Source organism: Pleurodeles waltl, chromosome 7 (assembly GCF_031143425.1).
Source record: "Pleurodeles waltl isolate 20211129_DDA chromosome 7, aPleWal1.hap1.20221129, whole genome shotgun sequence".
NCBI classification, from domain to species: domain Eukaryota; kingdom Metazoa; phylum Chordata; class Amphibia; order Caudata; family Salamandridae; genus Pleurodeles; species Pleurodeles waltl.
The window spans coordinates 804345469-804364405 of NC_090446.1; the positions used below are offsets into that span (position 1 = coordinate 804345469).

Below are 18937 nucleotides of genomic sequence, written 5' to 3' on the forward strand. Positions count from 1 at the left end.
CAGTGTTTGGGGCTCTGAGCAATGTATGTGCTCAACGCCAGACACATAACGTGGCTTGGATGATTGGCCTTTCATGTGGGCTGGCTTGCACGTGTCTCTTCTAAAGTGATGTGAGCATACTCTTTGTTTTTGGTATATGACATTTCAGAAAGACCCACAGAGATGTTTCATTCTGGGATTTCATCATTTGTACGGTGTGTGCCAGCTAAGAGACCAACCAGTACTATTCCGCGTGAATGGTTTAGACATGCATTTTCATGGTTTTAAACTGGGGTTTGTGGCCGCTCCACACAAAACTTCAGATAAGGCAATCAGTCTGCCACATAGGGGGCCATGAAAGTTTCAAAGGAAGCATGCCTAAGAGGCAGTTAATTCTTGGCATCACATTCATTTTAACAATCTAAACTCTGCCTTAAAGGGGTAATTGTAGCTTTGACCAGGCCACAAACTCTGTTTTCACATTGTCAACGACAGAGGATGATGTTATCCTGTATTAACTTGGCTAGGCCATTATCGAGTATACGTCCATGTATTTTAGATGGGAAAAGCACAAGGAGAAAGGTGCAATCCGCAGAAATGCCACCATAGTAGTTGGTGTAATCAGCAGAGCTTTGCATTTTGACTAATTTATTAGGTATCTAGAAAATACAGAAAATGTCTCACTCACTTTCATCAGTGCTGTACCAGTTCCAAGGGATTGGATAGGACCACCAGAATGTCATCTGTATAGTAAAATGCGTTCCGCTCCCCTGCTTCTATTGGGATTCCATGGATGCTCACTGTGTCTTGAACGGTGGCTGCTAGTGGTTCCAGCACCATAAGTAATAGCAAGAGGGAAAGAGGGCATCCCTACCATGTTCCTGGCCAGACAGTAAAGAAATTTAACACATCCCCGCTGGACACAGAAGCCATGTGTGAGTTATATACCCAGCAGACTTTGTCAATAAATGCTTTGCCCAGCCCTCTCACCTCCATCACTCTAAATAGAAATGGACACTCAACATGGCCAAATGCTTTTCCATGTGGAGCGAAATGAGGAGACTATTGTCCTCAAGTTAGTTGTTTTATAAAACTCTATTGAGAGATCATCACCTCCCAGTGCTTTAATTGTTGCCACGTCATTGATGGCCTGTGCTGTTTACTCCTCAGTAATGTCACTCCCAAGCACTGCACCTTGAGAAGACATCCAAGAATTAATGGGAATGGATGAGCTTACAAATGTAGCTAGGATGAGATTGTGAAAAAAGAGACTAGGCACAGAGAGATGAGGGGTGCAAGAGGACATCCAAATGATCCTTCAGTGAAAAGGGAAAAGGGGGATGTAAAAGTTATGGAGACCATGCAGGAGCCACTTAGAGTGTTAAGAATAAAGACTGTTACAAGAAAAGTGTTTTAAACATTACCCAGTCAAAAAGGTCCACAAAAAGTATGCGATTAAGAAACTCAAGATCATTTGATGAAGAAAACTACAGGTGCGCAAGACAACACAAAAGAGACATCCCTGCTGGGCACAGAAGCCATGTGGGATTTAGAGAACCAGCAGACTTTGTCAACAAATGCTTTCCCCAGCCCCCCACCTCCATCACTCTAAACAGAAATGGCCTCTCGACATGGCCAAATGCTTTTCCATGTCCAGCGAAATGAGGAGACTATTGTCTTTAAAGTTTAGTTGTTTTATAAAGCACTATTGGGAGCCCATCATCTCCTGGTGCTTTCACTATTGCCATGTCATAGATGGCATGTGTTATTTACTCCTCAGTAATGTCACTCTCAAGTACTGCCCCTTGAGAAGACATCCAAGAATTATTGGGAATGGATGAGCTTGGAAATGCAGCTTTGGTGAGATTGTGAACAAAAGAGACAAAGCACAGAGAGATGAGGGGTGCAAGAGAACATCTAAAGGACCCTTCAGTGAAAAGGGAAAAGGGGGACATAAAAGTTAGGGAGACCATAGAGGATCCAGTTAGACTGTTAAGAATAAAGACTGTTGTTACAAGAAAAGTGTTATAAACATTACCATGTCGAAAGAACCACAAAAAGTATGCAATTAAGAAAGTTAAGATCAATGATTGAAGAAAACTGGAGGTGTGCAAGGCCCTACAAAAGTGTACAATAAATGTGAAAATGGGAATGGAATTAAATATAGTGGGTAAAGTCTTTTAAAGCCACGGTCTGCCACAAGGCTTGTATTACTAGACTGGAGTTGGCGTGCCGGGATATATTCCATCACCCTCTTTTTAGGAAAGCATGGCCCCTTATTGCAAAAGGCTTGCTGAACCATAATTAGAGATTTAAATATCATATGTTGCCTTACTACTAGCCAATGCAGAGTTTCATGAAATGAGGACACCATGGCAGAGTTAGGCAATTTAAACAAAAAGCAGACAGCCATATTTTGCATAACTTGTAGTCGATAGGTTAGATAAACTGGTGCTCCCAAATAAAGGGCATTGGCACAGTCCAGCCTCAAAATGATCAGTGCTCTGACCATCGAGACCTGGGCAGAGTGTGGAAGGAGCTGTATGAATTTTTTCATCATGCCCACGATCCAGAAGCAGGATCTTACTATATCGGATACCTGAGGCCTAAACAAGAGTTTAGTGTTAAATATCACCCTTAGATTCCTGACCTCTGACGTAGGTGGAGAAGGGGCAGTCTTAGGCCATGCACTAATCGATCCTGGCACAGGTCTGTGACCAAACAATAAGACCTGGTCTTATCAGGATTACATTGTAGCTTGTTACCCTTCGACCAATCCAGAACTGCTTCCATACACCTAGCAAAAGCCACTTCTGCCTCCGAAGAGTCGTCCTCAGCCGGGAGCAGGAGTTGGGTGTTATTCCCATACCAGATGACTCTGATGTTAAAGGATTCCACCAAAAAAGCTAACGTGCCATATAGATATTAAAGAGAGTAAGATGGAAGGAGGAACCTTGGAGCACTCCCCACCTTAGACTCTTTACATCACAGACATATGGCTTCATCCATACAACCTGCTCTTGATGCATCAGAAAGGAACTCAACCAATCCAGGGTTGAGCCAGTCACACCCAGGTGCTCTAACCTGCTTACCAAGATATTACAATCAACCGTATCAAATGCTGCCAACAAGTCAAATAGAACCAGGGAAACACTGAGGTCCTGACACCTCAAGTAATGCTGCTTCAGTGCTGTGATGGGCTCTGAACCCTGATTGGGAAGGATGTAGTAGATTATTTTCTTCTAATAAGGCATTTAGCTGTTGGCTCACCAGTTGTTCTAAGACTCACTCCTGAAATTAGCCAGGGTTTTGGGGTCCACATTGGCCTTTCTAAGAATGGAGATTACGTTAGTTCGTTTCCACTCCTTTGAGAGTGTCCCCACCTGAAAGAGGGAACTAAACAAACCATAATATATTGTATTACCTTCAGCCCCCGGTGGGAAATAGGATCAGAAGGGGAGCCATATTTACATCTGGAGAAGGCAGACACAAGGTCTTTCACATCGGGAATAGTAAACAATGACAAATTTGGCCTGTTAGGCAGCAAAACAGCCTTTAACGAATCCTATCGTTGCTGGACTCTCGCTCCTAGATGAGGCTGCTGGTTTAGGGGAGGCAGCACTTTTGTAGACGACTAAGCCTGTCAACCAAACTCTTCAAGCTCACATCAGTACCTCACCAAAAACTCAAAAGGTAAAAGGTGATTTCAGGCAGCCTTACTCATTGACTCTAGATTGCAACATCTCAGGGGAGTTGTGGTGGAACTGAATTTATCTTTTTTTCACGTTAGCAACAAGTCTCAGTCACACACAGGCTATAAAGGAGATGCAGGGAAGGTTTCAATATATTTTTTGAAAGAACTGCAATCTATGGTAAAATGCATGAGCTGCAATGATTAGGATAACGGACAATAAAATAAGCATACTTGTGAAAATAAGGGTTATGAATATAAAATCCCCCACCACCTTGCAGTAAACATGAAATGTAAAATCCCTAGCATAGAGAACCTAGGTCCAGATGTAGTAAGCAGTTTGCATGTCGCAAACAGAGAATTTTGCTGTTTGCGATGTGCAAAATGCACTTTGCAATGCACAAAACCTGTTTTGCGATTCGGTAACCTGGTTACCGAATCGCAAAACGGGTTTTCAAGTCGCAATTAGGAAGGGGTGTCCCCTTCCTAATTGTGAGTCGTCGCAGTGCAGTGCAGGATTGCTTTGCGACCGCGGTCGCAAACCAAACGCAGTTTGCACCCTTTTGAAATGGGTCCTAACCCATTCGCAAAAGGGAACGGGTTCCTATGGGACCCCTTCCCCGTTGTGAATGGCACTGCAAACATTTTTTTCAGAGCAGGCAGTGGTCCTATGGACCACTGCCTGCTCTGAAAAAATTTAACAAAAACGTTTAATTTTTCGTTTTTGTAATGCATCTCGTTTTCCTTTAAGGAAAACGGGCTGCATTACAAAAAATAAAATAAAACTGCTTTATTAAAAAGCAGTCACAGACATGGTGGTCTGCTGTCCGCAGCAGGCCACCATCCCTGTGAATGCCGCCACTCGCAAGGGGGTCCCAAATTGCGACCTACCTCATGAATATTCATGAGGTGGGCCTTTGCAACACCCTTGCGAGTCGCAGATGGTGTCAGGGACACCATCCAACATTCCGAATTGCGACAATTGGGAGTATTGCTACATCTGGCCCCTAATCTCTAACCTAATGAGAGCTAGGTGTGATAAATCTAATCTTCCAGTACCATGTCCATAAGAAGCGCCCCCCAACCCTTGTTACCTTGGAATGAGGCTTCTAGGTCAGACTCTGTGGTGACACAAAGGCTGAGTTCTGCAGCGAGGTGACGTGCAGAATAGTTGGCACCTGGAAGGAATCCCTCTGATAACCTTATCTGTGTGAGATGTATTTATAAAGAACATGTAAGACCGTGACGCAGTTAAGTTCCTAAACAACTGATAAGGAAGCACACTTGTGGCGGTACTAATATAACCATTCCCCAAAAAGTGTACATTATGTTCCTGTCACACGTAAGTGAGAAAGGGACATGATGTGAATGCCTACGTTCAACACTTTATTATGATGCTGATAGTGAAACCTTCACAGAGTGGCACTGATATTGCAAATCAAAATATTTTTATAACTTTAAACAATGCCAGGCATCTTAAAAGAAATAATAAAATAAATGGACTAAAACAGAGTACGCTAAGTAGGTTAAAAGTCACAAGGTGACGGAGGCACAGGCCTGAAAGCCAAAGGGCTATGCTAATCTCCCGAGTTCCAATAAAACCAAATTCACTACAACCCGATATGCAAGAGAAATGTTTTGACATAGAACTATTAGCCTGGAGTTTATGAATCTTATCCTAAAAAAAAATCACTCAAGTGGGTATATAACTCATGGCTAGGCTCAAATGAGTGGGGGAATGTCTTAGGATTGGTAAACAATTACATAATTTTAAGAATCCCCTTGCTGTTGTTGTCTGTTGCATCAATGCATTGCACATAAAAAGGTGCTACAAGCTCTCCTAATATTTTTATGATAATTATGGGTGGCTCCTTTATAGGTGTCCTTATCTAATTCCAGATAGTGTTTCTGCCACCTTCTCTCCAGTTTCCTACAAGCGGCTCTTTCCAGACCTAAGTCAACTGAAAACCAGCAAGCCGAATGTGGCTCAGTAATCTGCTTATTTGTTCTCAAAGGGGCTACCAACTCAGCTGTCATCCCAAGCCACCTCTTAAAACCCATGTCTTTCTCCAAAATGGATCCTAACAGATCTGGTTTAGATTCCAACAACATACTTATAAGCCCCTTCCAAACAACCTTACCCCAAGCCTTGCCCTCAGTCCTAGGAATGTGGGGACATGGTTCCTTAGCAGGAACAAACTGACAAGAGAAGGACAAGACAAAATGGTCAGACCACAGCACTGGATGTGGGGTTTCCCAGTTCATAGGCGCATTTGAAAATATGACATCACTGGCATGCCCTGCTCGATGTGTAGCATCCATAGAAACAGAGGTCACATTAGAAGAAGACAATGTTTCTAAGAAGCGAGTCAGCAGAGGGTCCCCTGTCTTATCTAAATTCAAATAAAAATAACCAAGTGGGGTAAAATTTGCATATGCTACACATTTTGGGAGCCAGAGCAAGATCCAGGGAGGCAAGAAAATCTCCTGGATACCCTAGTGGACGGTAAACCAGCACCCCAGAAAAGGACCATTGTCCTCCACACAATAAACTGAGGCCCAAGGCTTCAGCTCCGAACATCTCATCCATTTTAAAACAATTACATCTAAAAGTCTTCTTAAAAATAATCGCAACACCTCCACACCTTTTCCAACCCTATCTAGGTGCACAGATGAGTATGCCTCTGGCAATGCAGTCTCCAGATCTTGCATGGAAGGTCTCTGAAAGAAACAGCAAATCAATACACTCATATTTAAAAATCAAAGATATCAAAGGCATGTTTCTGCAAAGAGCGAACATTCACTAGAATTGCTCTCAGCTCCTTTAAGTGCTTATTCATACAATCTTTCCTATAAGCGGGTGGGATCAGGGATAAAAACTAGCTCTACATTTCAAACAGAAGCTAGGACCCATCCCATCTATGAGAAAGGGGCTACAGCCCGTAGTATCATTCTTTCCCCTCATACCTTTTACCTTCAAAGCAGAATACCACCCTATGACTGCTCCCTCATCTCAAGAACCACCATAGTGGCTGGCACTGGCCATTATTCGGGACGTGGGGGGGCACAGACGGTCTTGCCTTAATCGTGCCTTCAAGAGTTGAGTCCGTGGATCAGGGTCAAAGCTGTAGCACAGTGGCTGTCCACATTTTTATATAGGTAGCCTCAAATGCTGGAATATACATTCCTTGTCCTTCAGGTTTGTAAGGATACACACTATATCAAAGTGTTCATAAGTCATATTGAAACCCCCCGCAACTAGTATTGGAGAGTTAATGATATTTTGTTCCAAGTGTCTCTCATGCAAAATTGATTAGTCATTATTCCTCGGAGTGCTATGACTATATATTTTCTAAATGTTCATCAAGACACCATTCGGGGGAAGTAATTATTAAACCAAAAATACCAGATGATCTGATTTTAAGCTCCAAGCTATGGAGCAAATTATGGAACAGTTAAGTGATTTTTTTCCAAACAATTAGTCTTCCTAAGGGTCTCCCAGCACGTGATGATATTTCCTCTACACTATCGTTTAAACAGCAAGATCTATAACCTGGAACAGCAGCCCAGTTTCTTGAAACATGTATATGTCGAAACTATCAATACAGTACCCCTGGCTGGATTCAAGCCAACAATATTCCGTTATAATATACTTAAGTGAGCAGTGTCCTTTTCAGCAAGTATGAGACACTCCTCCTCCATATTCGTTTTGAAATATTTACTTATGTTATATACTGTATGTTTATTAGGTTGCAAGCATGTACCATCCCATCTTGTTATATGCATTTGTAATTTTGCAAGTATAATAAAAACTTGATTAGGCATTATATTATGTGCTGCACACCTGCTACCTCAACCACATCCCTCTATCAATCTATACCATTCAGAGAATCGTGGACAGTAATGTTTTTAATTGGTTTCAATGATTTCTAGTAGAAGGATTTTGTTGGATCTCTGGCTGTGGAGGATTATATTTAAATTGTATCAAGGAGCCAGAGCACGGAATTGTATGAAGGTCCAGTGAAACAAGGCCCTCCTCACATTCTTTCTTTCTTAAAAGCAGTTTACTATTTTCATAGCATTCAGTTGAAGAGGAAAAACGTTTACCTGCTTCAAAAGCTGAGCGTATTATTGAGTAACAATGCCAAATATTACTGATCTTGTGGATCACCTTTTTTTTCAGTGAGCTATTGTCATCCCTGGAAGGGGGTAATAATTTAGGAAAACCTCATACACGTGGTCCCTTCTTTTGCGGGTGATAATTGTATGTGTGCAGTGATGGTAGTGTTATTCCTCAAAGACCCCTTGGTTCCACATCCTGCCTTATCAATGTTGTCTGTATCTCAACAAGTGCTTCTAATCTAACCTATTTTATTGCACTATAGTAGCCCTGGTCGAGATTGATTTATAACCATGCCCTTCTTCCTTGGATCCCTGGGCCAGGTGTTCTGCATTTTCTATCTACATTTGCTGGTGAACTTTTTCCCAGACATAACCTGATAGTCATTACCGGGTTGGGGGTGGGTAGGAGATGCATTCGTACAATGTATATGTTTGATTAAACCAACATTGTGCCTACAGTTGTCATTTTTTGAGTTCCTCACCTTTGCTTCTAGTATCTTTTTCGTTAATGACTATACCACGTTGTTCAACTAATTGATTTCCGTTCTAAGTACCTAAATCACTTGTATAAGAACTCCTTCCTTTGCTGTTTCCTAAGTGCCATTACAATTCTCCTCTTTAGCAATAGCGTGGTTATTATTATTTATAAGCTTGTTGGTCTGCTTCCAGATTCACTAATGGCAGAAATCTATCATTATAAATTATATATGGCTCTAGGTGAACTTCTACTACGAGAGGTTGAATAATGGAGGGTCGGCGAGGGGTTGGACATATCGGAAACATCTATTGCAGCTTTATTAGAGTACTTCTTAGTTTGTGACTTTAGTGCCCTTCTTGTAAATAGCCTTATAATCTGGCAAACTTTGGAACTGTTTCTGGGGCCTTTTTAGTTCTCTCCCATTTTACAATAGATGCGACTTCTTCTAACAGTACTCCATGCCCCTTAAAGTACAATTTTCAAACTGCTGTTTTACCATTTGTTTTTGTTTTTGCCACGCCTGTAAATTCGCTACTGTCAACTCTTACCCATTAATTCGGATCAAATATTTGCTTTAATAGAGTGAACTGAGTCTAACCAAAAACGACTGCAGCAAAGTTATATCTTTTCCTTTACCTTCATATCAGATTTATACAACCTACATGTTACACTTAACTAGACCATTAGCATGTGCCAAACATTTTATCTTTGTCATATATCATTAATCAATGAACATAAGAAAATTGCAGCAAAGGTAATAGAAGATGAAACTTTAGATTTATTTGAAAAACTAAAAGGCTCACAAGCTGGGGCAGATTCAGTAAAAAAAATAAGGGCCGTCCAGGCCCCCCTCCTTTTGGCGATGATGGGTGAAGATATGTCTGTCTCTTTTTTGTGCTTATGGGACATGTAGTCCCTTTCCACGCACCACCCACAGCAAGAGTCTCCAATATGATGTACCTTACAGGAATATATTTCTGACTATGTTTTGTGAAGTGGGTACCTTAACAGCTAATTTGGTAGGGATTAATGACTGTATTGCTCTGGGCCCGGGGAGAAATGATGACATTCAGCTAATAGCAAGGGCATGAAAAACGCTGATAACGTCAAGAGACTTTTTGTATAACTGTGAAAATAATTGTCTTTAAATAAAAACTGTCACTGCAGTTCCGGCTATGGTCCCGTCATTGGTTAGGATGAGTGCACGCAAAGATAATTGTCATGTGAGGGACAGGTGTCTTTTGATAAAAGAGGATTAAATCGGTTCAAACGAGGTTTGGAGCTGAAAAGACAGTGAAGTAGGAAAATATTTTTTTCTGAGCAGTATGTCTGTTTCAATCAGTTTTCTGTTCTCTTTTTTCGGAAAATTTATAACTGCAACCAATTTGCTGTTAAGGGTCAAAGATCACAGCATCGTTTTTTGGTTTCCAAATTTATTAGGAAACATGCTTGCTGATTTTTGAAAATATGTCAAGAAGGATCATTGTGGTGTGTCCTGAGCAGAGCGCATTTAAGTTAATCTTTGCATTCCCTTCAATTTATATATTTACAAAAAAAAATACATAAATGTGATATAGGCACAACTGGCATTTTGGTGTGTGATGTACTGATGAACAAGTTACTTACCTTCGAAAACCTGTTTTCTGGTGCTTTTTCTATCTAACCACCCACAAATACTCTCCAGTCCCTGGTCGGGATCCAGTAATGTTTTCCAGCATTGCTCCTGCACACCACTTGGTGGCGCTGGCGGGCTCCATACTGACTCCATACCATTCCAGAAGTGATGAAGTGGAGCCACAACCTCAGATGTGGAGCCTGAATAACTGTTCATATATGTATGCTTTTCTCCAAAATTGGACCTCTTCAGATGTTAAAAAAAGGCCACTCCACATAAAAGGAAGGTGGGAGTGCATTGAGGAAATGGCATTCTGTAGAGCATCCATCAGAAAGAGCATTACCATAGATTGTCATTCTGATGGATACAGTTCTCACCACAGATTCCTCACGTTAAATAGATACCAAAGCAGTACCTCCCCAGGTGGAGGCGGCTCAAGTGTTTTTTAACCTTCAACAGCCAGTCATCGAGGGAGAGTAAGACTGGTATCCCCAACCTCTGAAGGAGAGCCACAACCACCGTCATCACTTTCATGAACACTTGGAGGGCGATGGTTTAGCTGAAGAGGAGCACTGCAAACTGGAAATGCTCCTGGCTGATTTTAAACCATAGGTAATGTCATGGGACAGCAGGATGGGTATATGAAAATATGTTTCTTGCAGGTCCAAGGGCACGATTTAGTCTCCCAAGCCCAGACCAGCCAAAATCTGCTCTGTTTCTTCCACAGGAAGGTATTCAGAGATTGAAGGTCCAATAAAGACCAAAGGATCTGTCCTTTTTCAGCACAAGAAAATAAGGAAAGTAATAGCTCTCCCCTCTTTCTGAGTATGAAAAACTGCCAAAGACCTCTTTAAAGAGACATACATGCTCTCTCCAGTATAAGAATGGAGAGTTACTGCTCTGAAAGTGAGTCAGATGTGGAGGGAAGATTTGGAGGAGAAAAAATAATAGATAGGGTATAGCTGTGCTGAAAGGGTTTATAAGAACAATCTGTCGACCATGATGGAATGACAGCCTGGGAGGAAATACAGAATCCTGCCCCCCCACACACAAAGGATGGGTGAGCACCACTAAGAGCAAACAAAAGTGGCTTAATGGCTGTTGCTGCAGAGCAAGAGCTCTGGGAGGACTGGTGTCCCTGCTGCTCTGTACATTGCTTGCTAGATCCATGTCCAGTGCTGGCTTTAGCACTAGTGGCTCTCAGTGTGACAGTCTTTGTTTTGGATCCTCCTCTCCACATGACCTCCTCCTCGGATTCCCTTACTACCACCCGGCAAAAATGCCCCTCATCTCTCCATAACCCTTCTCTCTCATACATTTTATTTGTTCTAAAGTGGTGGTAAAGGCTGGCTTTACTAATCCGCTCAGCTAGCAACATAAAATATATATCTGTTCTTTGCAACAGGCATATTAACCCTCTGCACTACTTTATGGCAACTCATAGCTGCCATTAGGCAAACTTTTGGATCTCTCTCTCGCAGGAACATTAATCACAAGAGTTATCTTGACATTTTTATTGTTGCCTTTTTATAGCATAAGTTATTGCTAAACACATCCCCTCCAGTCCCCTGCAGGTCAGTACCTCCTCCAGGTCAGCGCCCAGCACAGCTGACTGGTTGCACGCCCCTGGAGCCGGCCCTGTCCATGTCTGTGACCTTGAAGAGACGGAGGTAACTGCTGTAGCGGTTGGGGAAACTGGTCCAGTTGAAACACCAACTCCCCAGGAGTAGCTTCTGAATTATTTTAACTACTGTAGGAACTGCTTCACTGAGTTCGAAAGGTCCAGGGAGCACTCTGTGGCTCTACCTTACTAAAAATGCGCCAGAGCTGAATCCGTTTTTTCACCAAAAAGATGTGAGTCATCGAAGGGCATAACCATGAGAAAGGCTTGTACGCCTCCAGAAAATACTGTGAAATGCATACACGCTTAGTGGCTGAGCACAACATGATGCCAACTGCCCATCCCAGGCATCAGTAGTATCTATCAACAATTTAGAGTGTGGCCCCTTTCACAAACAGGGGAACAGGGGAACAAGGAATAGGGTTCAGCCAAACCAAAGCAAAAGTATTTCCCCTGGACCTTTTGTCAAAATCCAACCCCAAGTTCGCTATGTGGATGCTTAATTATCACTATGTGGATGCTTAATTATCAACCTAAGAACAGCAGGTATAATTTCGATATCAAAAGTAACCAATTATGCTCCAACCATAATATTCAGAATCTCATAAATACTTAATGAAATACACATAAAATACCATTGCCATTTGCTCATATAATTCATCACCAGTTGAAACGGATACATCATTCAAAACATTTAATCCAAAAATAACATAAAAAGTAACTGTATACAATCAAAGTACTAAAAATGCTATTTTGTTGATATAGCATTTCGGTGACAACTTGACCTTTATCCCACCTTTTTCAGGACTAATAACGGAATTAAAACTAGGAGAAAAATATATATATCTCCATTAAGACAGTGGTGAAACAGATATTAAAACACATATGGTTGGGCATACAATGTTGTTTTGACAATAATTCTTTTATACATACCACAACATAAGTCAAAAAGACATAATTATCAACATGATGTATATTCAAGCATCATTAAACATTATTTTTTTATATATTATTCTTTGCCATGTTTAATTTCTGACATATTTGATTAATACCCACAATAATATGAAAAGCCTCTTATTCCTACAGTTTATCTCATTGGAAAAGAAACAGACTGTTCATATTAGTACGGCTGAAGAAAAATAAAAGCACTGCATCTTTAATATACATGATATAAAATCCTGGAAAGTATTAATGGGTAAGAATAATGTTATTATAAGTTCAAATTTAAAGGAAGGAAATCAGGAATGTCCCTCAGGATTTTTTATTGGATACTGATGGTGATAATATACATTGAGCATATTAATTAAATATGTATGAAATTAGATCTTCAAAAGATTAATATATAGAAAAATCATGTGTATTGATGTTTGATGTAAATAATATAAATTTACATCGTGCTGATAATTATGCCTTTTTGTCTTATAAGTAGTATCTATGCCAGCATGAATGACATATTTGTCCAAGAATTGTTTGCGCCAGAGAGGCCCTGAGGTCTTCCAGGCCCACCTGCAACATTTCACAGGCCATGTCCCTGAGGGTATTCATATAACAACCCAACAAAAAGATTCATTCACTAATTTCAATGCCACACTAGCCGAGGGGAACGTTTATTTACCAAATGCCTCAGTCCTTTTGGACTACCTATCCGGAGGAGTTATAAGGAATGAATTGGGGTTCACTTTGCTTGTTGAAGCCTAACCCACCAGACTCTATGAAGTAGGGTTAGGGATCTGTGATGCCTGGCCAGCTATCTAGTTACCTGTGGGAAAGAACAGGGATTTGACCAAATGGCAATCAAAATATGAGTGACAGCCTTGATAAAGGAAAGCAAGAGCTTCAATGTGGCTGACCCAAGTTTCCTTAAGGATGTTAATCCTGGTCACAACTGAAGGAAGATGCACTATCAAGTTGTCAGCTGCCCATTGAACCACTACTGTAAAGAATGCACTCTTTGCCATTGGCAGTCCAAGTGGCGAGTCCATCCCCATTATCAATCAAAGTATCAAGCCCAATGGTCTCTTATAAGTCAAAGTCAAAAATGTTGTCATAATGAGGGGTGAGATCACCATTCCTCTCCCCACAATCATCAACTCCCTCAGGTGGTGTACCTTGCTCAAAGTCAGGGAAAAAAAGGTAATGGAGTCTGTGCAGGTGCATCCACTCTGGCAGGGACACTGGTGCAGGGTGAGACTGTATGATGGTCGATAGTACTCTAGTAATTTTGTAGTACAACAGTCAAGATTGGGCTGAAGACGGTTTGGGTTCTAACATTAGAATCAGCATGAATTCTCTTCTTACGATGTAGGCTTTGGTAGCGGCATCAACAAGGAACTATTTAATGCTGGTCCTGGAGCCAAAGTAGACATATCTACCGGAGTCAATACTGGTCCCAGGATATGTTTTAATGGGTCAGATGGTACGGGGGTAGGACCTGCTCACTGGTACCCAACTGGAGACCCCTGCAGTTCCTTGGTGCATGAAGGTGGGACAGAGAGCTGCAAATGTACCATAAATCTCCAGCAGGGCCTCTTTAAAGGCCTTGAACTGCTGTGGCATCACTAAGGACCCCAAAAAATCGAGGTGCACCAGAATTAGTTGAGGAATGGGATCCATGGCTGGTGACCCCGAGAGGGACTGACTGACATTCTCATGACCTTGCGCCCTCTCCACGGAATACAAGGATGGGGTTGAGCCCTACTTAATCTTTTTATGTTTTTCACTTGGACTTTAATTTAGAATTACTGGAGGAAAAGCCGAGCCTGCACCCTGACCTAGAGCAGGGCATTCCAAAAGGTCTCAACTTCTCCTTATTTTCAGTGATGAACAGCTTGGCTTCTCAATTCCTGTCACCTTCTGATGCATTAGGCCACATTTTATCTTGTGACTCTCTCATGCTCTGGGCGCAAACTCCAGCGACACTCCTTGTAGGGTTCTGGGGCTGACATCAGTTTCCTACAGTTATGGCATGGTATAAAACCTGTAGTTTTAGGAAGAGACATTGTTACCTAGCATACTGCATTTTGTTTTAGCAGTCGCCGTAAGCTAACAAGTTTTGGGAGTAGGCCTCCAGATCTGCATCAAAAGGTGTGCAAATAAAGGAACTGATGGCAGCGCTCAAGGGTGGCACTTATATACAGCTCTAATTGCAAGGGGGTAAGAAGCCAGTATGGAACTGCACGGTGCCACCTATCAGTGAATGAGAGTGTTGCTGAAAAAAAGTTTCCAGACCTAATTTGGCATCTAGGGAGAATTCTAAGGTGAGTAATCTGCAGTGGAGAAATCTGTGGTTAAAAATGTCCACCAGAAAAAGACAAAATGTCTTGCCTTTTGACTTCACATCTTTTGGAAACAAATGTATACCTTTCCTTCTTGGAAATCAAATTCAGTACATTGAAACACATTTATGTTTTTCATTTCAGGCGCAACTCCTATCATACTGGGCAGGACATTAACGATTGCAGTACTTGTCAGAGCACTGCATGCATCATTTACAGGTATGCTCTACAGCTGAAAATGTGAAAAGATTGTGCGCAGTATTTTTAAGTGAGGAGTTATAGTTTAACATGTAATACACCTGCATTTATCTTGTCTTTTTGCCTTTTTGACCTTTTGAACAGCTCGGTGCAAAAATATGTTTTTTCTTCTGGATGAAATACTACTTTTGAGATATTAATTGAGTAAATATATAAATAAATAAGTGGTACTCACCATCAAATAAGAACTACTAGGCCCATGTAGACTGTCATTTTTCCCTGCCTTCTGTACTATTAAATTGACTCTGCTCTCTTTCGTCAAATATCTATTTACGTTCAAACTGTTATCGCTCCAAGCGATGACCCATTATTGCTAAGCACCACAACTTCCTCTGAAAACGTTTGTATAACTGCCACCATTCCAAAATCTCTAAGGAGGCAAATCTTGTCTCATGAAACAACCTAAGATAGCATTTTGCAGAGATCGTCATTGAGGAAGTGGGAAGTCCCACACTACAAGATACCACCACAGCTAACTTTATTTGAGGGCATTTGTAAATAATACTTGCTTCACAAATCTGAAAGATTCGGTCAAGGTAGAATTAGTAATGGGTCACTCTTTAAATGGTGTAAACCAACATTTTGGTTTTGTCAAAAAGACAAAAAACTTCTTGATAGCAATGCAGAGCAGCACTGGATCTTCATCGCCTAGAAAGCCTTTGTTTCTTTTAATTATTCCAAGATGGCAGACTTGCATCCTGGAGCAGGAAGTTAAAAGAAAAGATAAAAGTATGCATTATCAAATGGCTCATGTAGAAAAATGCTGCTGGGATCTCCCAAAAAGTAATTGTTGAAATAAATAAGGAAAGGGAAAGATGGGAGCAATGAGGTTGGGGTTAGTGGGAGAACACATCAACACTGCCACATGCTGGAGGAATGGTGAGAGGAGGGCATAAGAACAACAAGAAGGTGAGGGAAGGAAAGAGTTTTAAAGATTAAAAAAGAAAAAATGAATGAGGCGGGAAAAGCAATCGACAAGTGGGGGGCACTAAAGAGAGCACCTGGGGTGGAGATTTGAGGGGAAGGCAAACACAAGGAAGAAAGGAGGAAACACATGCACTCCCATGCAGTCAAGAAGGAAACAGTAGTCCACTGAATGCCAGCCAAGGAAGGATACAAGTCAATTAGCTAAAATTATGGCAAAGAAGCTTTCCTCCAGCCAAGGGGTAAACACAAGAAGAGGACGTAACGCCATCAAATAGTAGGAAGCCAGCAAGATTGACAAGAAATCCAACCTATGGTAACCTAAAATAAGCAATGGGTGACCCAAAGTCCACAAGTATAGTTCACGTATACACTAGTCGTCAACAGATCTTCGATTGTAGGTGAAGCCTATAATTATTCAGGGGCACTGAGCTATAAGAACAAAGAAATTTGCATTTTGGACTGAGATTTGGTAAACCTCAGATTAAGAGACAAAGGCATAAATGGAAATGGGCGAGGCTTGTGAAGGCAAGAACATTTGTTACAGGTAATGATAAGCATTTTGTTAACCTCTGGAGTTACTAGGTGACGGGGAATATAGCAAAGAAAGGTGTGTAATCCATGGATCAAGGATCCACATTCAGTGAAGGAATATTTTACACTTTATCCATCTGAAAGGATTTAATGTGTACCTTTACAAACTGAGATTCCATTTCCTTAAAACCTCTTTTTAGAAATGGGGTTTCTGGTTGGCTAGGGTAGGCACCTAAGCCAGGCAGTAACCATCACTCTAGTCAGGGCAAGAGAGCCACATACCTAAGATAACCTCTGCTCACCCCCTTGGTAGTTTTGGCCATATCAGTGAGGCTTATCCTAGAGGCAATGTGTAAAGCGTTTGCACAACACACACACAGCCCAGTGACACAATAAATAAACCACAAAGAAAACTCCATGACAAGTTATATAAAAATAAACTGTATTGCATAAAACCTTAAACCACAAACAACATGAATCAGTAATATTCTGCTAAGTAAGCAGTTGTCAGATCATCATCATAAAAAAACTAAATAAGACACGCTTCCATGTTGCATATGTCATAACAAATGCCATCCCTGAGTAAACAGTCCCATTACCACCCCCACAATACACAAACATCCCCCCCCCCCCCAATACCTGCGATTTCCACCAAGACAGCACAGAATATACTTAGGGCATGAATAATGCAGCAATAGCGTGAGGGCACACATATTTGGTGAAATGCACTGTGGTCAGAATGACCAACCACACCTTCTAAGTGACGGATCCAGCACCGCTGTGCTTCTTCTATCCGAGGTGAGGTATATAACGACACCTCGTTCAATCTAGGAGCTCTTGTGCCCCTATTAGTGGTTATAAGGTAGGGGTCCAGTATCACCAACAGGATCGGGGACCTCCGTCGAAGGTCCCCACAGCATCCTGTTGTTTGTACAGTAACCGTGGACAAACCCCGATATGCAGGAGGATTCACACTACCGTCCAGTGCGGGCCACCTGGACTGGTCCCACACTCACTCATAGTACACCAGCTGCCTGTGGACACACAGTGCAGTTGCTCCCAATCAGTGGCTTGGTCTGCTCATGCCACTTACCTGCTTTTTCGGGCCTGCAGCTCCCTAATGAAGGAACCTCGCAGGGTTATTCCATCTTGGCGATGGTGGCAGGACACAGATGGAGCTGGTGCTTGTTGGACTTTTGGCCATACGCATGGTCATCCCTAGTCTTTTTGCCTCCTTCCTCCTGGTTTTTCTGACCTTTCGCTGTTGGCTCTAGGACTCTGAGCACTTTATCACTGCTGACCAGTGTTAAAGTGCAGGTTGCGTACCAGAGGGTCTGGTGTGGCATTAGGGGGTGTTCCTAATGAGAGTGGTCTAGGTGTTTCCCAACAAGGTGTGGTGGGAAAGGAATGGAGTGTCCCAGGTAGGTCCCAGTGGACTGTGATGGGTGAGGGACCCCATGTCCCGTCTCCGAGGAGAGGGAATGGGGCTGGGCTGAGGCCCAAGGTGCCCAAGATACCGTCCCAGGCCCCTGAAGGTTCCATGAGTGAACGCCAGGAGGTGAGCCTAACCTGTGCCGTAGGGCCAGCTGTTCAGAAGGATCCCATTTTGTCATTAGGATTTAGGCGGGTGGCTGGTGATAGCGTTCCGCCGGTCCTGGTGTCTGGTAGTCTCGCTCTACAGCGGAGGAGGCGGAAATCCAGACATAGGGTTGAGAGGGGGCTGTGGGCCCCAGTGGAGAACCTGGAGGGTCAGGGGTCAGCTCTGAGAGCAGAGCCCCCCAGGAATGACCTTGGTGAGACCATTTCTGGGCTGGGGGGAATCCAGACTCTGTCCGATGGGCAGAGGTCAGGAGACCTGCGCCAGCCAGACTCTTGTGTGGCCCTTGGGGAAAGTGTTTCCCTGGTGGGGGGTAGGTGTGCCCCCCAGGAAGTCCTGGTGCGCCAGGCAAGGATTCAACCGCAGGGTGGTGACTCTGGGTTGGATGATCAGGTTCAGGGGGTAAACTCTGACCTGATGGGGAGTAGGTGTGCTCCCAAGGAAGTCCTGGTGCGCCAGGCAGTGGTTCAACCGCAGGGTAGTGACTCTGGGTTGGATTGCCAGATTCAGGGGGTAAACTCTGATCTGGTAGGGGGTAGGTGTGCTCCCAAGGAAGTCCTGGTTCGCTGGGCAATGGTCCAGTCTAAGGGTGTCGTCCCTGGACTAGATAGACAGGTTCAAGGGGTAAACTCTGATCTGGTTGGGGGGGGCGGTTAGTGTGCTCACCCCCCCGTGTGAAACTTCTGGTGGCTTCTCCCGAGGTGGGGAGACGCAGGACTCTGGAAGTGGGGTTCAGGGAGGGGGAAGCCCGTCCCGGACCCCGGTGCAACCCAAGGGTGTCGTCCCTAGGTTGGGTGGTCAGTCGCCAGGTAGTGATCCTGGGCTGGCGAGAAAGTTGTGCAG

At 42.8% G+C, this 18937-nt stretch overlaps 2 protein-coding genes across 2 annotated transcripts in view; one reads left to right on the forward strand and one right to left on the reverse strand.

The window, feature by feature from the left end:
* The window catches only part of DOCK2 (dedicator of cytokinesis 2), a 2133690-nt gene that overhangs the window by 991567 nt on the left and 1123186 nt on the right, over window positions 1-18937 (reverse strand). The gene's annotated exons all lie outside the window — the stretch shown is intronic.
* The window catches only part of INSYN2B (inhibitory synaptic factor family member 2B), a 514920-nt gene that overhangs the window by 393222 nt on the left and 102761 nt on the right, over window positions 1-18937 (forward strand). The window contains exon 3 of the mRNA XM_069199341.1: window positions 14926-15000. Within this exon, the coding sequence (XP_069055442.1) occupies window positions 14926-15000 (75 nt within the window). The remainder of the gene's footprint in view (window positions 1-14925; window positions 15001-18937) is intronic.